Genomic DNA, 22,213 nt, shown 5'->3' on the forward strand with positions numbered 1-22,213 from the left:
ATTCCATGCTAAGGATCATCAGGAAGGGGATTGAAAATAAAACTGCTAATATTATAATGCCCTTATACAAAATTATGGTGTGGCCACACCTGGAGTACTGCGTACAGTTCTGGTCACCACAGAAGCAAGGCTACAACACCTGGGGCTATTTAGTTTAGAAAAAAGACGACTGCATGGAGACTTAATTGAGGTCTATAAAATCATGCATGGTGTGGAGAAAGTGGAGAGAGAGAAAATCTTCTCCCTCTCACAGAACACTAGAACCAGGGGTCATCCCATGAAATTGATGGCCAGGAAATTTAGAACCAGCAAACGGAGGTACTTTTTCACACATCGCATAATCAACTTGTGGAATTCTCTGCCACTAGATGTGGTGACAGCCAACAACCTGGATGGCTTTAAAATGAGTTTGGTTAACTTCATGGAGGAGAAGTCTATCAACGGCTACTAGTCGGAGGACTATAGGCCACCTCCAGCCTCAAAGTCAGGATGCTTCTGAGTACCAGTTGCAGGGGATTAACAGCAGGAGAGAGGGCATGCCCTCAACTCCTGCCTGTGGCTTCCAGCGGCATCTGGTGGGCCACTGTGTGAAACAGGATGCTGGACTAGATGGGCCTTGGACCTGATCCAGCAGGGTTGTTCTTATGAACTATTGCCATAATACCGCCTAGAAATGCACATAGCAGGGAATATATAAATGTGAGCCACCTAATGGCACATTGGGAAATGATTTGCCTAGCAAGCATGAGGTTGCCAGTTCGAATCCCCACTGTCATGTTTCCCAGACTATGGGAAACACCTGTATCGGGCGGCAACAATATAGGAAGATGTTGAAAGCATCATCTCATACTAGGGAGGAGGTGGCAATGGTAAACCCTTCCTGTATTCTAGCAAAGAGAACGACAGGACTCTGTGGTTGCCAGGAGTCGATACTGACTTGACAGCACACTTTACTTTATATAAATGTGATAAAATAATATAAAATAAAACAAACATTAGGCAATATAACCTTTGCAAGGTTACTTTTTATTCCTCTATGTGACTCTTTATATTACTTTGCAAACTTTATAAGGGTTTTGTTTTTGTTTTTTGTAGTTGTTGATACTCTATAGATATGTTATAGTACTTTTTGGTACTCAATGATGTCCTGGTTGTTTTTAATACTCTGTGGAGCCAGTCATCACAGAATACCTCCTTTATTGCAAGGACACCTAAACAGAGAACCAAGGATGTTGAATGCTGTGATACTAAAGATGCATCTCTTTTTCTATGAAACATCATACAGTATAGCAAAGTTCAGTACAAAATATTGAGGTATTTAGGCTTTTGTTAGCATCCTTACTTCATGCACCTGAACCCATGGGCAATTCTACATGGGTGATATTTCATCAGGGACCAATATCCAATGCACAATTTTATTTTTTTTCCGTTCACAGCATTCATATTCAACCTGGTCTGGGTTTCTGGACATCTGTATCGCTAAGCTTGTGTACACAATGTGAATACCCAGAGCATCACTGTTAATCCAAAGTTCTCCTACACAAGATATTTTTCCTGTTATTTCAAGAAGTGTTTCTTGTGTTCTCATCTTAGAACCACAACTCAAAAGTGGAAACAAAGGATGTCACTGTGCTGACATGCCTTTATACTGTCAGCAGTGCCTATTCAGCATGTGTTAGTACATGGATCAATGAAGAGTAGTTACAGAAGAATGATTTGTGGAGGGGAATGCCACAACACAAGCATAAGGAGTCCAGCAGGGCTAGTGCTAGCGTTTTGGCTCATTGAGCAATCATTGGTGCCATTTGCAGCCAGGCTGTATGAATGATTCAAGCAGATTATGTGGTGAATTTCATTAAGTCCTTCATAATAGCTGATAAGAACATAAGAACAGCCTTGCTGGATCAGGCCCAAGGCCCATCTAGTCAAGCATCCTGTTTCACACGGTGGCCCACCAGATGCCGCTGGAAGCCACAGGCAGGAGTTGAAGGCATGCCCTCTCTCCTGCTGTTACTCCCCTGCAACTGGTACTCAGAGGCATCCTGCCTTTAAGGCTGGAGGTGGCCTATAGTCCCCCAACTAGTAGCTGTTGATAGAAGGAAACAGAGCAGTGAAGCTCAGGCCCACTGGGGGCCACAGGGCATATCACAAATGATGCAGAATCTGCACCTCCTCTTCCTGGCCCAGTGGACGGTGATGCCAAAGCCTCCTCAAGGTAACACAACTTCTCCATCTACTCTCAGGAACAGGGGGTGAGGCATAGATCCAGTTTCAGGCCACTGGGTGCATTTTCCTATCAATGTGTTGCAACTTGCAGGGTGGGGGTGTGGAGGTTAGCTGGGATAGTTGGTCTTGCTTATGCAACCCTTACATAGATGTGGCCACTCCTTTGTGGAGTCACCTGCAACAGGCCATGAGAGAGAAGATTTGGTGGGCAGAATATGTTGACTTCTTTTCCTTGCTGTTTTGGGGTCCTGAACTGAAGCTTCTGGTAAAGGACAATGTGCTGGTCAATCTCCCCAAGGAAAACAAACAGATCAAGCAACCCAAAGTTGAGAATAATTGGGTACTCCATAATATGGGTACTCCATATTCATGGTGGTTGTTCTTCAAGCACAACCTTGGAGGGCCCCTTCTTTAGTAAAATATCTGGATTTTATCCACAGAGCTTATAAGGCTTATGCGGGCACCTCGTAATTAGCATATGATAAGCTTTTCCACATGTGCAGTGCAGTCAATAAGACTCTGCCCTGGGACTGTAAGGACAATGAGCTTTAGTCTGACATAATGAGCTTTTGGTCTGATGTAAACTCACAATGCACGTTTAAGCATTAATGATTACTGAAGATGTAATCACCTAGGAACCAACTGCTTTCCAGCAAGGTTCATGTGGTATGGTGGAAGCAGTTCCCCCAAGCAATAAATTAATGGGCATAAATGATAAAGTTTGGCTTCCAGATGAATGCCTTTCCAGGGTGTCCAAATGAGATCCAAAGTGTCACCCAAGGTCTGAAGTCATATCTCCTCAGAATCCCACTCCAGCGAGGATGGAGTGGATGGTGGATGGAGCCATGCTAGGCTTCGAAAAGACATGGTGGGAAAAATAGGCCAAAGAGTAACCAATGTGTGACCACTCCCTAACAAGATGAAAGAACAATAAGACTAATTCTCCACGCCTTGAAACAATGTAAAGGGTGGGGACAAACAACCCCTTGCTGCCCCATCATGACTTGCATCAAATCACCCCACCGCAGCAAGAACAGCAGTAGGGTGCAAATCTCTTGACTTCACTGATTATTTCAAGAAACTAGGCTTAAGGTTACTATTTGTTGTTTTACAAAAGCATTTGTGTGTGTACACACCTGTTCTTAACATAGCATAAGAAAACTGAGTATAATTTTTAGCTGGGGGTTAGGAAGAGTACAAGGCTATTCCTATTGGTTAGGAATCAGTGGTTATTCCTAATAGGCTATCCTATTGGTGATTAGGAAGAGTACTACTACTACTACAAATATTTATATACCACTCTTCAGCCAAAGTTCTCAAAGCTGTTTACATAGATACTAGCCAACCCCGCACAGAGCATCTGTGCACTCTTTGGGGTCGTCTGTTCCCCCCTCACCCTCCCTCCTGCCCCGGTCTCTCTTGCCCTCCCCCGCTTCCATTCCTCTCCTCCCTCCCCACCACCACCTGCACAGAGCATCTCCGAGCGGGCAGCCAAAAAGGGCCCCGCCACTGCCGTTCCTCCTCCCGGGCGGCGAACAGGGAAGCCCTGCCACCTGTTTCCCTTCCACCCCAGCTTCCAACGGGCATCGCACATTCAGCCCCACTCCCTTCCCCCAAGCCCTCCCCCCCAGATTCTGCCCATCTCTGGTCCCAATGCCCGCCCGCCTGCTTCTCCCCCCCATTCCCCAGGCCACTTTCCCCCTCACTCCCCACCCACGGTTTCTGCCGCCATCTCCTGACGCCCACCTCCTCACTGCGGCTGCCAGCCACCGCCTCGCCTGGGCCCAACGCCACCTCCACCTCCTCTGCGCCGCGTCCTCACAGCAGCCATTGCCAGCCACTGCCATCACCTCCCCGCCGCCGCTGGGACCACTGCCTCTGTCTCCCTGCTGCGGCTGGGCGCACCTCCTCAGCCTCCCCAACACGACTGGGCCCGCCGCCTCTGCCTCCCCAATGCGGCCGGGCTCGCCATAACTTGCCTCTCCTCGGTGCCATTAGTTTTCAGCCAACCGGCATCCAGCAAATCAGGTGCCTCCCTCACCGGCACGCATAGCCTTGCCACATCTCCACGCATGGTTGGCGGCTGGCTAAGATAATTAAGTATAATGAAAAATAAATAAATGAGATGGTATCCTGTCCCCAAAGGGCTCACAATGTAAAAAGGAACATAAAGGTAGACACCAGCAACAGCCACTGGAGGAATCCTGAGCTGGGGTTGGATAGGGCCAGTTGCTCTCCTCCTGCTAAATAAAGAGAATCACCACTTTAAAAAAGGTGCCTCTTTGCTCATTTACCAGGGGTACAAGGCTACATTGCTATGTTGGTGCTCAAATGCTTGAGTCACTATTTTTGTTCCCCTCCCCCACTATTGGATTCACAATAGTTGCTGAGAAACCTGTTGCTAGAAACACTGGCTGGCATCCGGACTAATCCTGCACCATTGCATGAGGGAGAGGGGTGATTTTCAGCAATTCTCCCCTTTTCTCTGCAAATGCCTGTGCCTCCCAAAATGATATCCCTGGAGAGTGGAGGGATCCCTGAGGGCATAGTTTCAAGAGGCATAGGCTACTGCGAAAGTAAGGGGGAATAATTGAAAATTGCCACTTCTCCTTTGTGATGGAAAAATCTGGTGCACCATTGCAAAGTTAATCTGGATGTTGGCTACTAATCTGATACTGCAGATATAGTCTATTGACTGTAATAGATATGTGATTGATTGAAATATGTAAGTTTTGGTTTAGACATAAAAATAATACCGTGTTTCCCCGAAAATAAGACAGTGTCTTATATTAATTTTAGCCCCAGAAAATGCACTAGGGCAATTAGCGGTACATCAGAAATTACTGCTAGGTCTTACTTTCAGGGTAGGTCTTACTTTCGGGGAAACAGGGTAGATATCAATTGCATATCTAATATAACTGAGTTGGAGGGGCCTTTAAGATGTAGTTTTATTCATAAAACGCTCTACGTGGGGCTGCCTTTGTCCGTAGTCCAGAAACATCAGTTAGTTCAGAATGCGGCAGCCAGATTGGTCTCTGGGGCAACCTGGAGAGACCATATTATGCCTGTTTTGAAACAGCTACACTGGCTGCCAATATATTTCCGGGCAAACTACAAAGTGCTGGTTATTACCTTTAAAGCCCTGAACAGCTTAGGTCTGAGTTATCTAAGAGAGCACCTTCTTTTACATGATCCGCACCACACCTTAAGATCATCTGAGGAGGTCTGTCTCTAGTTGCCACCGGTTCGTCTGGTGGCGATGCAGAGGTGGGCCTTCTCTGTAGCTGCTCGTGGGCTGTGGAATGCACTCCCAGCAGAAATTCGTAATTTGAGATTATTGCTGTCCTTCAGGAGAGCCGTTAAAACCTACCTATTTGGCCTGGCCTTCCAGGGTTTTAAATGATTAACTGTTTTAAATTGTTGCCCTGATTTTCAGGGCTTTTAGCTGTTTTATTGGTTTTATTGTGTTTTAATAGTTTTTAATTGTTAATTTGTTTTAATTTTTTTTATCATGCTGTGAACCACCCTGAGCCATTTTGGAAGGGTGGTATATAAATCTAATAAATAATAAATAATAAAGTACTTGCCTAATCATTACGAAGCAAAATGGGATAGCTATGTTTTCACTGGTTTGAAACCACTTGTAGTCTCCATAGTACCTGTATTTTATTTATGTATTTATTTATTTTATTTCTATACTGCCCTTCCAAAAGTGGTTCACCGATTCTGTACACAGAATCTACAGTGAAGTGCAGTGAAGGAATTAGCACAGAAAATACCATAGGGATAGAATGAGGAGCAGAATGTGGCGTAAAACAAAGGTAAATCACAAGGAGAAAGAACTTACTTTTGGAAAGAGAAACATACCAGACCTTTACTAACAACTATTTATTACTTACAACTCACTGGAAAAGCCCAGTTCACAAAAATTAGACTCATGAAAAACCAAGCACAATGTATCTGAGGATTGTCTTTATTTTCTTGTCCATTTGGGCCTAGGGGTGTTTTGGACCCAAGGAGATCATACAGGCCTAACCAATCACACAGAATCCAGCTACAAAACTGCAACTGTTCTATTAGTTCACCTTTTAGGTCACCAGGATGACTTTTTTCATCCCGAGATCTTCTGTGCTTGGCTCTTAAAGAGGCTATACACAACCCTATCTTTCAAACTCATTGAAACTTGAGATGTGTTGCTGCACTTGGCTGTCTAACATGCTAAGGGATTAAGAGCCGTTACCTATTGGTAACATAAAATATAAGAGGTTCTGGTAAAAAAATAGTCTGCCTACATTCCATTCACTATAATCTTAATTGATAATTACCATCCTCACAAGCTAGCCCACTTCAGCTAGCTTTAAATGTTCAGCCTTAAATGTTCACACATCTGCCATCTTGAATTGAGATGGAGGACACCATCAAATATTGTGCCATTCAGCAGTCCCTATGTGCCCTTGAACCTTAGCAAATTTGATTCAAGTATGTTAGGCGGTTAATAAGTTAGCCCACTTGCGCCTCAAGCGTCATGGTGGTCATGCACTTGCCATTTTGAATGAGGATGGATAACAGCATTACAAACTATGCCATTGTGTCACTACAACTGTAGCAAATTTGGTTCAAATCGATTAGGCGGTAAACAGTTAGCCCACTTGCACCTCAAACATTCACACATCCGCCATCTTGAATTGGGATGGATGACATCATTACAAACTATGCCAATGAGGTATCCCTATGTGTCCCTAGAACAATTGATTCAAACTGAATTGATTCAAAATTTGTTTCAATTTGGTTAGGCAGTTCACAGTTTAGCCCATTTGTGCCTCAAATTTCATGTGTCCGCCATCTTGAATTGGGGTGGGTGACATCATCACAAACTACATCATTGAAGTGTCCCTATGTGTCCCTACAGCTGTAACAAATTCGGTTCAAATCAGTTAGGCGGTTCACAAGTTAGCCTTCTCGCACCTCAAACGTTCATGTGTCCACCATCTTGAATTGGGGTGGTTGACATCAGCACAGACTATGCTGTAGAGGTGTCCCTACGACCATACCAAATTTAGTTGATATTGGCCCAGGCATTGCAAAGTTGATGGCGCTGGACACACATAGACATATGGGCACATAGAGAATGCTGGGTGAGCTCATACGGCAAGCTTAAGGAAAGTAAGCTAAAAATGTGTTCTTGTTGCTACTGGTGTAGGGATATTCTGTGGATATTTTGTGCCTTGCTCTATAGATGTTGAACATCAGTACAATAATCCTAGTGTATGACACCAAAATGCATATGTCTTGAGCACCTTATTTACCAAGACTAATTGTTTGTTTCCTTTGACTCTAGGCTGTCATTTTAAGTAACTTGGGTGAGATTTTATTGTTTTCATTTCTGCAGGAGTTAATTAAATATGATAAAAATGAATTGCCCTAAGATGAAAAATAGACATGTTGGGGGAAAATGTTTTTAATACTTCCCAAGTGTAAACAAGGTAAACAAACGCTGGTTATTACCTATAAAGCCCTCAAAAGCTTGGACCCAGAGTACTTAAGAAATAGCCTTCTTTGTCATGAACCCTGTGGCCTATTAAGATAAAAACATAAGAACAGCCCTGTTGGATCAGGCCCAAGGCCCATCCACTCCATCATACTGTTTCACACAGTGGCCCACCAGATGCCTCTGAGAAGTCCACAGGCAAGAGCTGAGGGCATGGCCACTATCTTGCTGTCACTCTCCTGCATCTGGTATTTAGAGGCATCTAGCCTCTAATACTGGAGGTGGCTTATAGCCACCAGAGTAGTAGACCTTGATAGGCCTGTCCTCCATGAATTTGTCTAAACCCCTTTTAAAGCCAGCCAAGCTAGTGACCATCACAATATCCCATGGCAGAGAATTCTATAGATTAATTACATGATGTGTGAAGAAATATTTCCTTTTGTTGGTCCTGAAATTCTTACCCTTCAGTTTCATGGGATGACACCTGGTTCTAGTGTTGTCAGAAAGGGAGAAAATTTCTCTCTGTCCACTCTCTCCACCCCATGCAGAATTTTATAGACCTCTATCATGTCTCCCCATAGTCACTTCTTTTCCAGACTAAAAAGCCCCAGATGCTGTATCCTTGCCTCATAAGGAAGGTCCTCCAGGGTCCTGATCATCTTGGTTGCCCTCTTCTGTACCTTTTCCAGCTCTACATGTACTTCTTAAGACCAGAACTGTACTCCAAATGTGGCCACACCAAAGATTTGTATAAGGGCATTATAATATTAGCATTTTTATTTCCAACCCCCTTTCTAATAATCCCTAGAATGGAATTGGCCATTTTCACATCTGCCAAGCACTGAGTTGACACTTTCAACAAGCTGTCCACCATGACCTCAAGGTCTCTCTCCAAATCAGTCACCAACAGCTCAGACACATCAGTTTATATGTTGTTGGGACTTTTTGTCTCAATATGTATCACTTTATACTTGCTTACATTGAACCACATTTGCCATTTTGTCACCTACTTCCCCAGTTTGGAGAGATCCTTTTGGAGCTCCTCACAATCTGTTTTGGTTTTCACCACCCTAAATAGTTTAGTGTCATTTACAAATTTGGCCACTTTGCATGAACAAGCCAGAAAGCACTGGTCCCAGTACAGATCCCTGCAGGACCTCACTTCTTACTTTACTCCATTGTGAAAACTCTTCATTCCTACCCTCTGTTTCCTGTCCACCAATCCACACATGAACCTGTCCCATGACTGCTAAGTTTACTCAAGAGCCTTTGCTGGGGAAATTTGTCAAAAGCTTTTTGAAAGTCCAAGTATACTATGTCAACCGGATCACCTTTATCCACACACCAGTTGACGCTCTCAAAATACAACAAAATATTAGTGAGGCAAGACTTTCCCTTGCAGAAGCCATCCTGGTTTTCCTTTAGCAAGGCCCGTTCTTCTATATGTTTAACAATTTTGTAGTATGTTTTCCATCTATTTACCTGGCACAGAAGTTAAGCTAACTGGCCTGTAATTTCTTGGATCCCCTGGATCCATTTTTGAAAATGGGAGTTACATTAGCTACTTTCCATTCCTCTGGTACAGAGCCTGATTGTAGGGAGAAATTACATATTTTTGCTAGGAGATCAGCAATTTCAAATTTGAGTTCCTTCAGAACTCTTGGGTGGATGCCATCTGGCCCTGGCAATTTGTTAATTTTTAGTTTTTCAAGACAGATTAGAACAACCTCTGTCATTGCCTCAAATTGATCCAGTTATTCAGCCTCCAAGCCTGAGAAGCTCAGTTCTGGATTGGGGATATGGTGAAGACAGATGCAAAGAACTCATTCAACTTCTCTGCAATGTCCTTATCCTTCTTAATAATCTCTTTCATGTCATCATCACCTATGGGTCCAATTGCCTGCCTGGCAGGTTTTCTGCTTCTGATAGATGGGCATAGAGAGAGGGGTTGTGACAAACGTGTAGACCACATGGTGACTTGCCTGCCTGGTGTAAAGGTTGCAGATGCCACACTATATCTAGGTAAGCTGTTAGGCAGTGCTGGGGAGGAGTCAGTTGTCATGATGCACATCAGCACCAACGATGTTGGGAAATGTATTTAGGAGGTCCTGGAAGAATCATTAAGTGGACTGAATCATTAAGAGGACTGAAATGAAATGTATTACTAGGGATGTCCTATCGCCCTCCAGATCAAAATGCTGAGTGTGACCCGGAGTTGGAAAAGCAAATAGAGGCGTCAAAGAGAGATGGAGCTGTAATAATGGGTGACTTCAATTACCCTCACAAAGACTGGACAAATTCTTGTCCAGGTATTGACAGAGAGGCCAAATTTCTAGAAATCCTAAATGATTGTGCCTTAGAACAGTTGGTTGTGGAACCAACCAGAGAAAGGGCAACCTTGGATTGAATCCTGAGTGGTTATAACATAAGAACATAATATGAGAAAAGCCCTGCTGGATCAGGCCCGAGGACCATCTAGTCCTGTATCACACAGTGGCCCACCAGATGCCGCTTGAAGCCTACAGGCATCTGTTACTGTTACTGCCCTGCAACTGGTATTCAGAAGCATCCTTCCTCTGAGGCTGGGGGTGGCCTATAGCCCTCCAATTAGTAACCGTTGATAGTCCTCTACTCCATGAAGTTATCCAAACCCCTCTTAAAGCCTTCCAGGTTGTTGGCTGTCACCACATCTTGTGGCACAGAATTCCACAAGTTGATTATGTGTTGTGTGAAAAAGTACTTCCGATTATTGATCATAAATTTCCTGGCCATCAATTTCATGGGATGACCCCTGGTTCTAGTGTTACGTGAGAGGGAGAAGGATTTCTTTCTATCCACTTTCTCCACACCATGCATGATTTTATAGACCTCTATTGTAAAGGGGAATCCTCACCAGATTTTTCTTTACATGTATACTCCTGAACTGACCTGCAAACCGGTTCGTAGAACCAGGCTGGCTCCCCACATTGGGGTGGCAATACAGTTTGAACTTGGACCATCTGAAACAGTCTGCTTCAATTCAAACCATGGTATGAATTGACCTGGCTCACACATCTCTACCCAATACCCATGGAGTGAGAGACAAAAGGTAGAGTGGTGGGGGAAAGGGACATCGAACCACAACATTGCTTAGCATATTCATGGGTCCACCAAGAAAGAAGAATTGATCCTGTGGGTTCAGTATATGAACCCCACCCAAATCAATTTATTACCTTTATATCTGCCAATATGCCCAGGGCAGTATATATATTTCTCATATATATGAGACAGGAATGACTTGACCAGGGTCAGCTAATGAGCTTTAGAGTTTAGTGAGAATTTGAACCTGGGTTTCCACATTTTAACCACTACACCACAAGTTAGACATTTTAACCACTACACCACATCACACTACATCACTTGAGACATGGCCTACACCACACTGCACCACCCCATTAACATCAAAGGTGGCTCACACAGCTCACAAAAGGAAGATCAAATATAAAATCCTACGTAATCTGGCCAAGACTCCATCTAGTTCTGGTCATGTTTCCAGTAGTGGCTAGCTTCTTGGAAGCCCAGAAGCCCTCACCATTGTCCCTTACCCCACCCACAGCCCAAGTCCTATACTGCTGTTTATAGATATGGTCACAGTTCTTGGGCTGTTCAGAGGGTGAGTAGGTGTACTCCAGCCCTTGGACTACTCAGGATCACCACACAAAGGCTTGGGCACTGGGAGGTCTCTAGCAACTGAATATGTTTCCCTAGGGTGACCAACCTCCTATTTTGCAAAACATAATACATGAGCAATACTGGGAGGCCCAAATATACCAAGAAAACTAATAGATAGTATCAACTTGCTCAGGAATCATTAGGAATAAAGTATACATTTGGCCATGGATTATTTCAAATCATTGATGGTATTTTTAAATGTCCCATGTGGTGTTAATTTTAAATGGCCAGAAGATTTCAAAAGCACTATTGATTTCTAAATGACATAACTGCTCCATAAGTATGCCAAATTGCACTGCTGATTGTACACGGCTAACTTCAAGCCAAGAAACAATGAGGGCAAGTCTGAAAGCATCCTGATGAAGCAGATATTTTATCTCTGAACTTCCAGTCATGTGGATGTATTGTTCCAGCTCATTAAACAACCTTTCTCTGCCTGCCATTGTTCCCAAGTGAATAAGTACCACTTTCCTCTTTCCTTTTCCTTTTTATATTTGTGTGAATGAAATGTTTCTCTCTACAGGCAAATCCTTGCAGCAGCAAAAAGAGCAGATCAAGTTGGCCATTTTCTGTGGGTGGCATCAGACACTTGGGGCTCCAAAATGAGCCCTGTCATTCAGCAAGAGGACGTTGCGGAGGGAGCTATCACCATTCTGCCAAAGCGTGCAATGATAGAAGGTAAGGACTTTCCTTCTATCATTTTAACTGGTATCGTTTAATTGTCCTCCTTGTTGCTGATGCTTAAGACACATGCAGCCTATGAGCTTGACTTTGTGTAAGCATATACCATATGTTGTGTGCTTCAGAGGCATAACATCAGTGCAACATAATTTGAGCAAAATCATCTTTCTGACTGGGTATGCTGCTGATATCAAAACCTGTTATTTCTGCAGCTGGAAATTTGCCAGCATTTGAAAAGGACTTCAGATGCTTTTAGACTGCACCCTGAATCACCTCTATTTATCAGAAACAAGCAGTAGTTAGTAGCCAGAGATACACAACCACCTCAGAGACGTTTTGGACACCATAAAAATGCTTCTTGTGGAATTAATTTAATGAATTAAATTATAGTATTTAGACCTTCCTCATCACCAAACCAACTAAAATTATCTATCTATCTATCTATCTATCTATCTATCTATCTATGAAATACAATCTATCTATGAAAAATACAAAATAAGACAATAGCAAAATGTACAGAACAAAAGTAGGCTCTTTCCAAATCCCGAGCCAGTCATCAATGACTGGCAGATAATCTTGTTGCATTATACTCCTCCTCCTGCATTCCCTTACTGACATGGCTGCCATGCTTTCCAGCAGCAGCTTTCTATTCCGCCAGCCTGGAATCATGTAGCGTCTTCTACTCCAATGGTTGTTCCCAGCAGCTTGTTCACAGACTCTGCAAGCGATGCCCAACTCCCTTGGGAAGTGTGCTGCTTGTGTGGTATGTAAACATGCGCTTCGAAGCAACCACATGGGAGAAAGCACATTGCCAGACAGGCGTGGGAGCAGCTGAAGAAGCAATAGCAGCCCTGCTGGGAAGGGGACATATAAAGGGAGCCCTCGCCTACTGGGAGTCTTGGAAATAGGCCACTGATGTTGGTTGGTTGAAAGGTTAAACTAAGCAGAAGACGTGAAACATACTACACAAAAATATTCAATCCATGTCCTACTTCCCCCCCGGAGTTCCCATCAACTATGTTTTCAGCCCTGCATTAAATGTGAGATGAAAGCTTAGGAACCTAGTTAGGCCCAAAGTCTGGTGGGGGCTCAAGAGTAAACCAGACCAAAACCCTTTGCAGCTGCTTCTCTCCATTGCATGGGGATATGGAAGGTAGGGATGTGCTAACAGGTTCGAATCCGAACCGGTTCAGTCCAATGGCTTGATGCTGAGCCAAACCCCCACCCCCTGGTTCAGCTCAACATCGGGCTGAACCCCGCTGGCCATTGGGGTTTTTTTTTGTTTTTTGTTTGCAAAATAAAATTTTTACTTACTCCTTCGGGGGGGGGGCTTCTCCGAGGCCGTGGGCTGTATGTGTCAATGGATGTTCCTCCTCCCTCCACTAAAAATCACTTGGTTCAGGCTATCTTGGGTGCTTTCCAGGCCTTTCCCCCATCATGACAGCCATTTTGGAGGCCGCTGCACATGCTCAATGGGCCCCTAATAAATCCGGGCCAGCCAGTTTTGTGCACACCCCTAAGGGAAGGTTCTGTTATCTTCATCTGTTGGAGAGCACAGAGAGAAAAATGAGCAATAGCCAACAGCTGCAGCACATGATTTATGAACCCAGATGCACAATTAGTTTTGAAGCCAGTGATTACACAAGAGTGTGCAGGGCCCTTGCTCTATCTAGTCCAAGCCACACTGCCCACTGCTGGAGGAAGGGTGTAATGACTAAAGTAATACATTTCCAGTTGCAGGGGAGTAACAGCAGGAGAGAGGGCATGCCCTCAACTCCTGCCTGTAGCCTTCCAGCAGCATCTGGTGGGCTACTTTGTGAAATAGGATGCTGGACTAGATGGGCCTTGGGCCTGATCCAGCAGGGCTGTTCTTATGTTCTTCTCCTGTGATGAGTTGTGCCCTATATGCATGAACTAGTTGTTCTGCTCACCTATTGCTGTGCATCATCTGTCTGGGCCAGTGGAGTAGAAGTCCCAGTTAGGTTTGGGGTCCTGAGGCAGAGCACCTGTAACGGTTCTGAGGAGACAAGTGTTAATGACATGCTCTTTCCGGTATATTTCTGAAAGCACTCAGTCATTTGTGCAAAGTTCCCTTTCTTTATTGTTAGTTGCCATCACCAGTATCCCCCCCTTGTATACTCTTATGTATGCATGACGCGAAACCAGAGAATGCTACTTCTGGGGTCCTGGACTTCAATGTGCTACCTATCATCCTAAATTTGGCTTCCAGGACCTCACAACTACATTTGATTTCCCCACATCATTGGTGCCAACGTGCACCACAACAGCTGGTTCCTCAACTCAACTCCTACCTGCTCAGTACCCAAGTTCATTATAGCAATGCATATTTGCATATTTAAAATACACATATGCAAACACAGACAAACTAAAGTATATGTTTCATTATTTAGCTTAGGCAACACGGAATTATCCAAACATATCAGATCAGCCTACTGTGCCAACAGCAAAGGAAGATTTTAAAAAGCAATTGCTTTTAAACTGCAACTGTGTTCAAACAACAACCTTTTTCTATAAAACAAGGAAAACCCATCAATTTTTATTAAAACACCCTGTCATGACTCCCAGCCTTTTGGTGTATACAAATGCACTACCAGTCTTTCAGAGCCTGTAGTTCCACACAAAGAGATAACAAAGATGACATTAAAATGTCTCTTCTCATTTCAGTTTGATGTATAATCTAATGATAAGGGAGAAAATATGGCTGTCTAATTTATGAATCTGAAAAGCTTTCATGATAAGGGGAGAATAGTGTTAACCATCTTACCAAATAAACTGTCCTGCATAAATGTGATTGGCACCCTCTAATTAACACACTATCCACTAATGTCACACAGCATATTCTCAAATATGAATCCACAATAGGCCACAAATCACTGATAAACTGCTGATGCCAGATCTTCAATATCCAACCAATTACAAGAGTCAGATACCATATAAAGAAGAGCAGCGTGTGGGATATGGATGTGCAAACCAATCTGATGTCAATCAAACTGGCTCAACATGGAACTGGTTTGGTTCAACAGTTCGGGGTTGAACAGAACCACCCACTGTTTGATCCGACACTGGATCGAGACCCCTGTCTATAGGGGGGTTTGCAAGCGTGTTTTGTTATTGTTTTTTTAAATGTTAGTACTTAACCCCTTCCAGGGTGCTTCTCTGAGAATATGGGCGGGAGATCCACCAGACCTTTGTCATGCAAAAAATTGCCCAGTTTGGGCATTCTTTGGTCCTTTCTGGGCCTTTCTCATGTTGTTGTGGCCATTTTGGAGGCCACCACACATGCGCAATGGGTCCCTGCATGGCTGGGTCATGACTCAGGTCATTCAGAGGCCCATTGGTCATGTGTGGTGGCCACTAAAATGGCCACCATGAGGTGGAAATTTCTGGAAAGGACCAAAGAATGCCCAAACTGGGCAATTTTTGTCATGAGGAAGGCTGGTGGGGGAAGAGGGAACCTCTGCAGAACTTTCCCCGACACACACACACACACACACACACACACACACACACACACACAGCCTTGAAGAAGTCCTCCAGAGGGGTAAGTATTAACAAATAAATAAAATTAAGGAAATGTTCATGAACACACACACACCCCCACCAACTCCACCCAAACCAAACAGGGGCATGGCGTTCGATAGGGGGCAAAATTGAACTGGCCCAGCCAGTTTTGTGCACACCCCAAGTGTGGGTTTTTAAAAAATATTTATGTATGTATGTATTTATTTATTTATCAATCAATCAATCAATCATATTGTGTGAGCCAGCGTGGTGTAGTGGTTAGAGTGCTGGACTAGGACCAGGGAGACCCGAGTTCAAATCCCCATTCAGCCATGAAACTAGCTGGGTGACTCTGGGCCAGTCACTTCTCTCTCAGCCTAACCTACTTCACAGGGTTGTTGTGAAAGAGAAACTCAAGTATGTAGTACACCGCTCTGGGCTCCTTGGGGGAAGAGCGGGATATAAATAAATAAATAAATAAATAAATAAATAAATATTTCTATAGCGCCTGATATGTACATCTCTAGGCGGTGTACAAAATTTAAAATATTTAAAAGTTAAAAATTAAAATACATGACAATAAAAACAATAAAATAATAGATATCAAAAAGGTTTTTAAATTATTAAAATTAATTCTAATTAAAATCCTGCAAAAACAGGAGAGTCTTGAGGTTCTTCCTGAAAACAGAGAAGGAGATGTTCTTATTTCAGTAGAGATCATATTCCAAAGCCCTGGGGCAGCTACAGGGAAAGCCTGGTCATTCGATGCCACCAAATGAGCAGATGGCATCCTTAACTGGACCTCACCAGAAGATCGTAACAGGCGGCAGGGATTATGACAAAAGAGGCGCTCTCTCAAATAGCCTGGACCCAAGCCATTAAGGGCTTTATAGGGAATAACTAAGTATATGCACATAACTGGATGGCCTGGTTTGGTTCAAGTGGTCCGGCACCCCCTCACCCCCCCCCCCCACAGTTCAGTCCGGGTGGGTTCACGGACCTTTTTTTTTTTAAATTTAAAAGGGTTTTTTTGGAAACTTTATTCCCTTCAGGGGAGTTCCTTGAGGCGGTGGAGGGGAAGGTCTGTGGAGATTCCCCCTCCCCCCACCAGCATCAATGCAGCCCGAACCAGCCCATTTGGCAGGCTACACAGCACGTTTGGGCCTTCCCCCTCGGTATGGTGGCCATTTTGGAGGCCGCCACGCCTGCTCAATTGGCCTCTGAGAGGCATGGCATGACCTGAGAGGCCTGGCTAAAAGGGCCGGTCTGGGCTGCATTGAGGCTGGCGGGGGGAAGGGGAACCTCCGTGGATTCCCCCCCCCACTTCGCTTCCAGGAACTCCCCTGAAGGAAGTAAAGGGGGGGATATTAAAAATGAATGAATGAATGAATGAATGAATGAATGAATGTTCGTGAACTCTCTAACAGTCTGGGGATGTTCGATCCAGGGTCGGACCAAACAGGGGGTTGTTTGGTTTGACCCCGGACTGTTGAACCAAACCAGCTCGAAGTCGAACCTGTTTGATGTCGAGCCAGTTTGCACATCCCTAGTAATAACCAGCACTTTGTATTTCGCCTGGAAACATATTGGCAGCGAGTGCAGTTCTTTTAGAACCAGTGTAATGTGGTCCCTTCCTGTTGTCCCAGAGACCAATCTGGCTGCTGCATTCTGTACCAATTGTAGTTTCTGGACTACGTACAAAGGCAGTCCCACATAGAGTGCATTACAGTAGTCAAGCCTGGAGGTTACCAGCATATGTACCACTGTTTTAAGGTCATTCACCTCTAGAAATGGACATAGCTGACGTATCAACTGAAGCTGATAAAAAGCACTCCTGGCCACTGCCTCAACCAGAGAAATCAGGGAGAGCTTTGGGTCCTGGAGCACTCCCAAGCTACATACCTGATCTTTCAGAGGTAGTGTATCCCCATCCAGAACAGGCAGATCTAAACCATCTCTTGGGTCCTGTCCCCACAGTCAGTACCTCTGTCTTATTTGGATTCAGCTTCAGTTGGTTATCCCTCATTCATCCCATTACTGCCTTCAGGCAGGCATTTAAGGAAGATATGCCATTTCCTGATGAGGTCAACATGGAGAAATAGATCTGGGTGTCATCAGGATATTGATAACACCCTTCACCAAACCTCCTGATGATCTCTCCCAGCAGTTTCATGTAGATGTGAAAGAGCATTGGAGACAGTATGAAGTCTTGTGGGACTCCACACTTCAGTTCTCGCTTAGCGGAGCAACATTCTCTCCAAGTGACACCATCTGGAATCTTCCAGAGAAGTAAGAGCAGAACCACTGTAAAACAGTGCCACCCAATCCCACCTCCCCAAGGCTGTCCAGAAGGATACCATGGTCAATGTTATCCAAAGCCACAGAGAGATCCAAAAGGACCAGCAGAGTCATACTCCCTTAGTCGATAGCCAGTTGAAGTTCATCCATCAGGCCAACCAAGGCAGTCTCGACCTCATAGCCCACACAAAAGACAGTTTGAAATGGGTCTAGATAACCTGCATCATCCAAAACTGTCTGGAGCTGAGAGGCCATCACCCGTTCAACCACCTTGCCCAAACATGGAAGATTAGAAACAAGACTGTAATTAGCTAACTTTGAATGATCCAGTTTAGTTTTCTCCAAAAGTGGTCTAATAATAGCCTCCTTAAGACAAGGAGGCATCCTGCCCTCCCTCAGAGAGCATTTATAATGTTAACCAGACCCTCTCTGATAATATGATTATCCGATGTGATAAGCCAAGTTGGGCAAGGAAGAGATCAGGTTGTTGTACTGAAGTAGTGTGTTCACTTCCTCAGGAGTCACAAACTGAAAATGATTCAATCTAACCCCATGAGAGGAGTTGCTGGACACCTCCACTGTAGACTCTGCAATAACTGTGGATTACAGCTCAGCCCAAATCTGAGAGATTTTATCCGCAAAAAAGTCATTAAAAATGTCACAGCGAGTGACCAATGGTTACTAATTTAAATTCAATGGGGTGGCCCCTCACAACCCTAGCCCCCTCACAACCCTAGACTACTCAGCTGGACATGAATTTGAGGAAGTAATGCAGGCACAAAATAACCACTTTCTTACTGCCCGCACTGCCAGAGCATAGGTCTGAGTTGTGCCCAATCAGACTCACACTGAGTCTTCCTCCACCTGTGCTCAAATCATCTACCTTGCTGCTTCAGCTCCCATAACTTATCTGAATACCACGGGGCTGTCTTTGGGGCAAGTTGGAGAGGACGCTTAGGAGCTATTGTGTCTACTGCTCTAGTGAGTTCATTATTCCATCTTTGTACCAGAGCATCAACAGAATCATTAGTAGAGCCAACCCTAAACCCTCCCAAGGCTTCTTGGAATCCTGTTGGATCTAATATACCTCCTCAGGTGGACTGATCTAATAGGTCCTTCACCCCTACAGAGGTGGGTCGTGGCTGTAAGTTCTACCTTAACCATATGGTGATCCGTCCATGACATTAGGGAGATGATAGGAGTCCCCACCCATGAAACACCACCCTGCTCTGATCAGAGCAAAAGACCAAATCGAATGTGTGACCAGCATCATGTGTCGGACCAGAGACCAACTGGGATAGGCCCACAGTCGTCATGGTCTCTATGAACATTTGAGCCGCCCCTGACAACCCAATCCCAAAATTAATATTAAAGTTCACCAACAACAACCTGGGTGACTCCAATGCCAACTCAGCAACCAGGTCCATCAGCTCAGTTAGGGACTCCACTGGGCAGCAGGGTGATCTTCATTCTAGCAGAAGTCCCAGTCTATCCCTGGTCCCTAGGCTTAGGTTTGTATTAGGACCTATACAGAACATATAGAGCAGGGTAGCACACCTTCATCCTTCCTGTAGATGTGGTGGATCCTTCAAGAGAAACTGAGACCTCTTGAACCCCTGCACCATCTTGGAAGGTGTGTACAAAGTGCTGGGAAGAGTAGCCCTTCCCAGTGCTTCCCCACAGAGCTTTTAAGAGAGGGCTCTGTCTCTTCTAAAGGGCCATTCCAGACTGGGAAAAGTGCAGTACAGTGGAAAGGTCAGCATGGTGGGGAATGTCTCTCACATGAAGATGTTTCGCCAAAGTGACTCCTGCTTGAAAAAATAGTGAAGCTCACTGCCCTATATGGGTCCTGGGCCGACTCTAGATGCTGATCCTAAAGATTGTAAAGGCCCCTTTAGTTCAGAAGATTGGCACTTGTTGAGAAATGAGATGAAAAAGGAGTTTGATGAAAGCTGTGTGCTGAATGGCCACACACTTCTCAATTGCCCTACTCCCCATAGATAACAGCTTACTTGATTAAAAGCATATTCTTTTGCTTACTTGGTTAGCACTGACAAATAAGCTTGATGAGTGGATCAGTCACTACAGACTGGTGCAGCCTGGCTAAGGATAGGGAATAGGAGAGGGGAAACACATTTTAAATTATTTTTACATTTATATCCCACTCTTCCTCCAGGAGCCCTGTAAATACATCCCCCAAACAAACTTGCAGGGTAGGTTAGGCTGAGAGAGCAATTGCTGGTCCAGAGTCACCCAGTGAATTTCATGGCTGAATGGAGATTTGAACTCAGGTCTTCCTGTTCCTAGTCCAACATTGTAACCCAATCGGGTAAATACCAGTTAAGAGGGAAGGAGCACTTATCTGTATCAGCTCCATGTTAAAACCTCAGTATCCAGTCTGTAAACAGGTTACAGAGGGGTGCACCTGTGTAGCTGATGCCCCAGAAGTGCTTGGAACATATTAAACAGGATTATATTCCTCTCCATGGCAGGATTCTTCCTGCAATTAACAGCTTTCTCTTAGTCCAAGGAGAGAGTGGATAGGCAGAGTCTAGCTTCTGGGAGATACTTAGAGGGACACTCTACTGTTACTTCAACATGCCTGAATGCAATTATAATAGTGACTTCACAGAAAAGTTGTGAGGATATGTAACGGGGACAGCAAAGTTCATGGCACAGTTCATATTGTAGGCAAATTAGCAATAACTGTATAAAAATGCCCTAAGCATAGGAAAGGAGTGAGAAATTGATGGTTTTTCATGAATAAAATTGCTACCTTTCAGTCTTATTTAGATGAAAACAAAGAATCTGGAAAAATTAACTAGGCTAAAGGAAAAAAGAAAGTAAAACAACAGGGTTCCTTATAATTCTGAGAAAAAGAACTAGAACAATTGCAGAGTAGCTTAAGTAAAAAGGAATGCAAATATTTGATTTCCCTCTGAATGAAAGAAGACACTGGATCACATGTTAATGTGTGAAACAAATCTCCCAGGGTCTCTGGAGACCTGCCTTAACAGACAAGGAACATAAAGCCATCTACCAACTGAGGACACTTTCTCTTTGCATAGCATCTTCTTCAGACAAGAATATGAATTCCAATCAGCAAGGCTTATTATTCTAGAAAGGTGCGCATAAGCATTTCTATAAATAAACAGAGGGGACATAGCAGTGAATGAAATGGCTAGACAACACAATTGAGAAGGGCGTTGTTCATCCCAATGTCACATGTCACAGAAGCTCAAAACCAGGACGGCTCACTAGGGATGTGTACAAAACGGATTTTGCTATTTGTTTCAAGCTTGAAATGTATAGCAAAATCCTTGAAATGAGGCATTGAAACAGTTGGCAATAGCTGACTGTTTTGATGCCCCACCTCAAAAAGATTAGAGTGATTCGGATATAGGGAACAATGGGGAATATAAAATCAGGGGTATAGCTATAATTGAGCAGATGGGTTCAAAGAACCTGGGGCCCCAGCTCCACCCCTTCCTATTTTCCTCATTACCTCCCTCACTCCAAGGGGCCACCGGGGAGAGAGGTGAACACAGGCCCCCTCTCCCCTAGCTATGCCCCTGCATGAAACACCCAATGTTCCCCATGGGTAGTCTTAGGGACACCAAAGTGAGTTGGGTGGTAGGACATGATGTCCTACCTACCATTCAAGCTACAAAAGAAATGGGCAAGTGGGCAATTTTTATTTTTAAAAAACCTTTCTAACCCCCCCCCCACCCCATAGGATCCCATGGGGCTTTGGGGGGGAAAGTTAATTTTCTTTTAATTGCCCGCTTGCCCTTTCTTTTATGGTGTTCAGTGTTAGGTAGCCTTGAAAAACACTGTAGAACAGAAGCACATAGTCCCTCCCAACAAAGAAAAACGCATCTTGCCAAACACATAGACCAAAAATGACGAAAAATGAATCACTGAACAAACATGTAGTCCAAAAATGGCCAAAAAAGATAATCACTGATGAAGAATTGACAGCACAGTGCCTCTGCTTTAGTAACATCATTGGCACAAGTTGCTCTCTCACAGACAATTATGACTCCTTCAGCATTGCAGATACCACAGGAGCACCCTTAGCAGCAACCATAGCCATAAGCTCAACTAGAGCAATTTCTTCAGCCACATTTTGACTGAGTACATGGCAGATCAGCCTTGCAATGGTTTTGAAATCTGCCAAACACAGATTGCAGGGCAGACCAGAGCAGTGAGTATGCAAGGAGTTGCAACTTTATATTGTTCACTGCATGTCATTATGCCCCTCTGCTTATGGGAGATTTAAATGCT

General features: G+C 44.2%; 1 protein-coding gene across 4 annotated transcripts in view; it reads left to right on the forward strand.

Moving 5' to 3' along the window:
• GRM7 (glutamate metabotropic receptor 7) overlaps positions 1-22,213 on the forward strand; it is a 715,175-nt gene that overhangs the window by 363,395 nt on the left and 329,567 nt on the right. For all 4 annotated transcript variants that reach the window (XM_053296402.1, XM_053296401.1, XM_053296398.1 and 1 more), the window contains exon 4: positions 11,949-12,103. In XM_053296402.1, coding sequence (XP_053152377.1) covers positions 11,949-12,103 — 155 coding nt within the window. The remainder of the gene's footprint in view (positions 1-11,948; positions 12,104-22,213) is intronic.

Source organism: Hemicordylus capensis, chromosome 2 (genome assembly GCF_027244095.1).
Source record: "Hemicordylus capensis ecotype Gifberg chromosome 2, rHemCap1.1.pri, whole genome shotgun sequence".
Lineage (NCBI taxonomy): Eukaryota > Metazoa > Chordata > Lepidosauria > Squamata > Cordylidae > Hemicordylus > Hemicordylus capensis.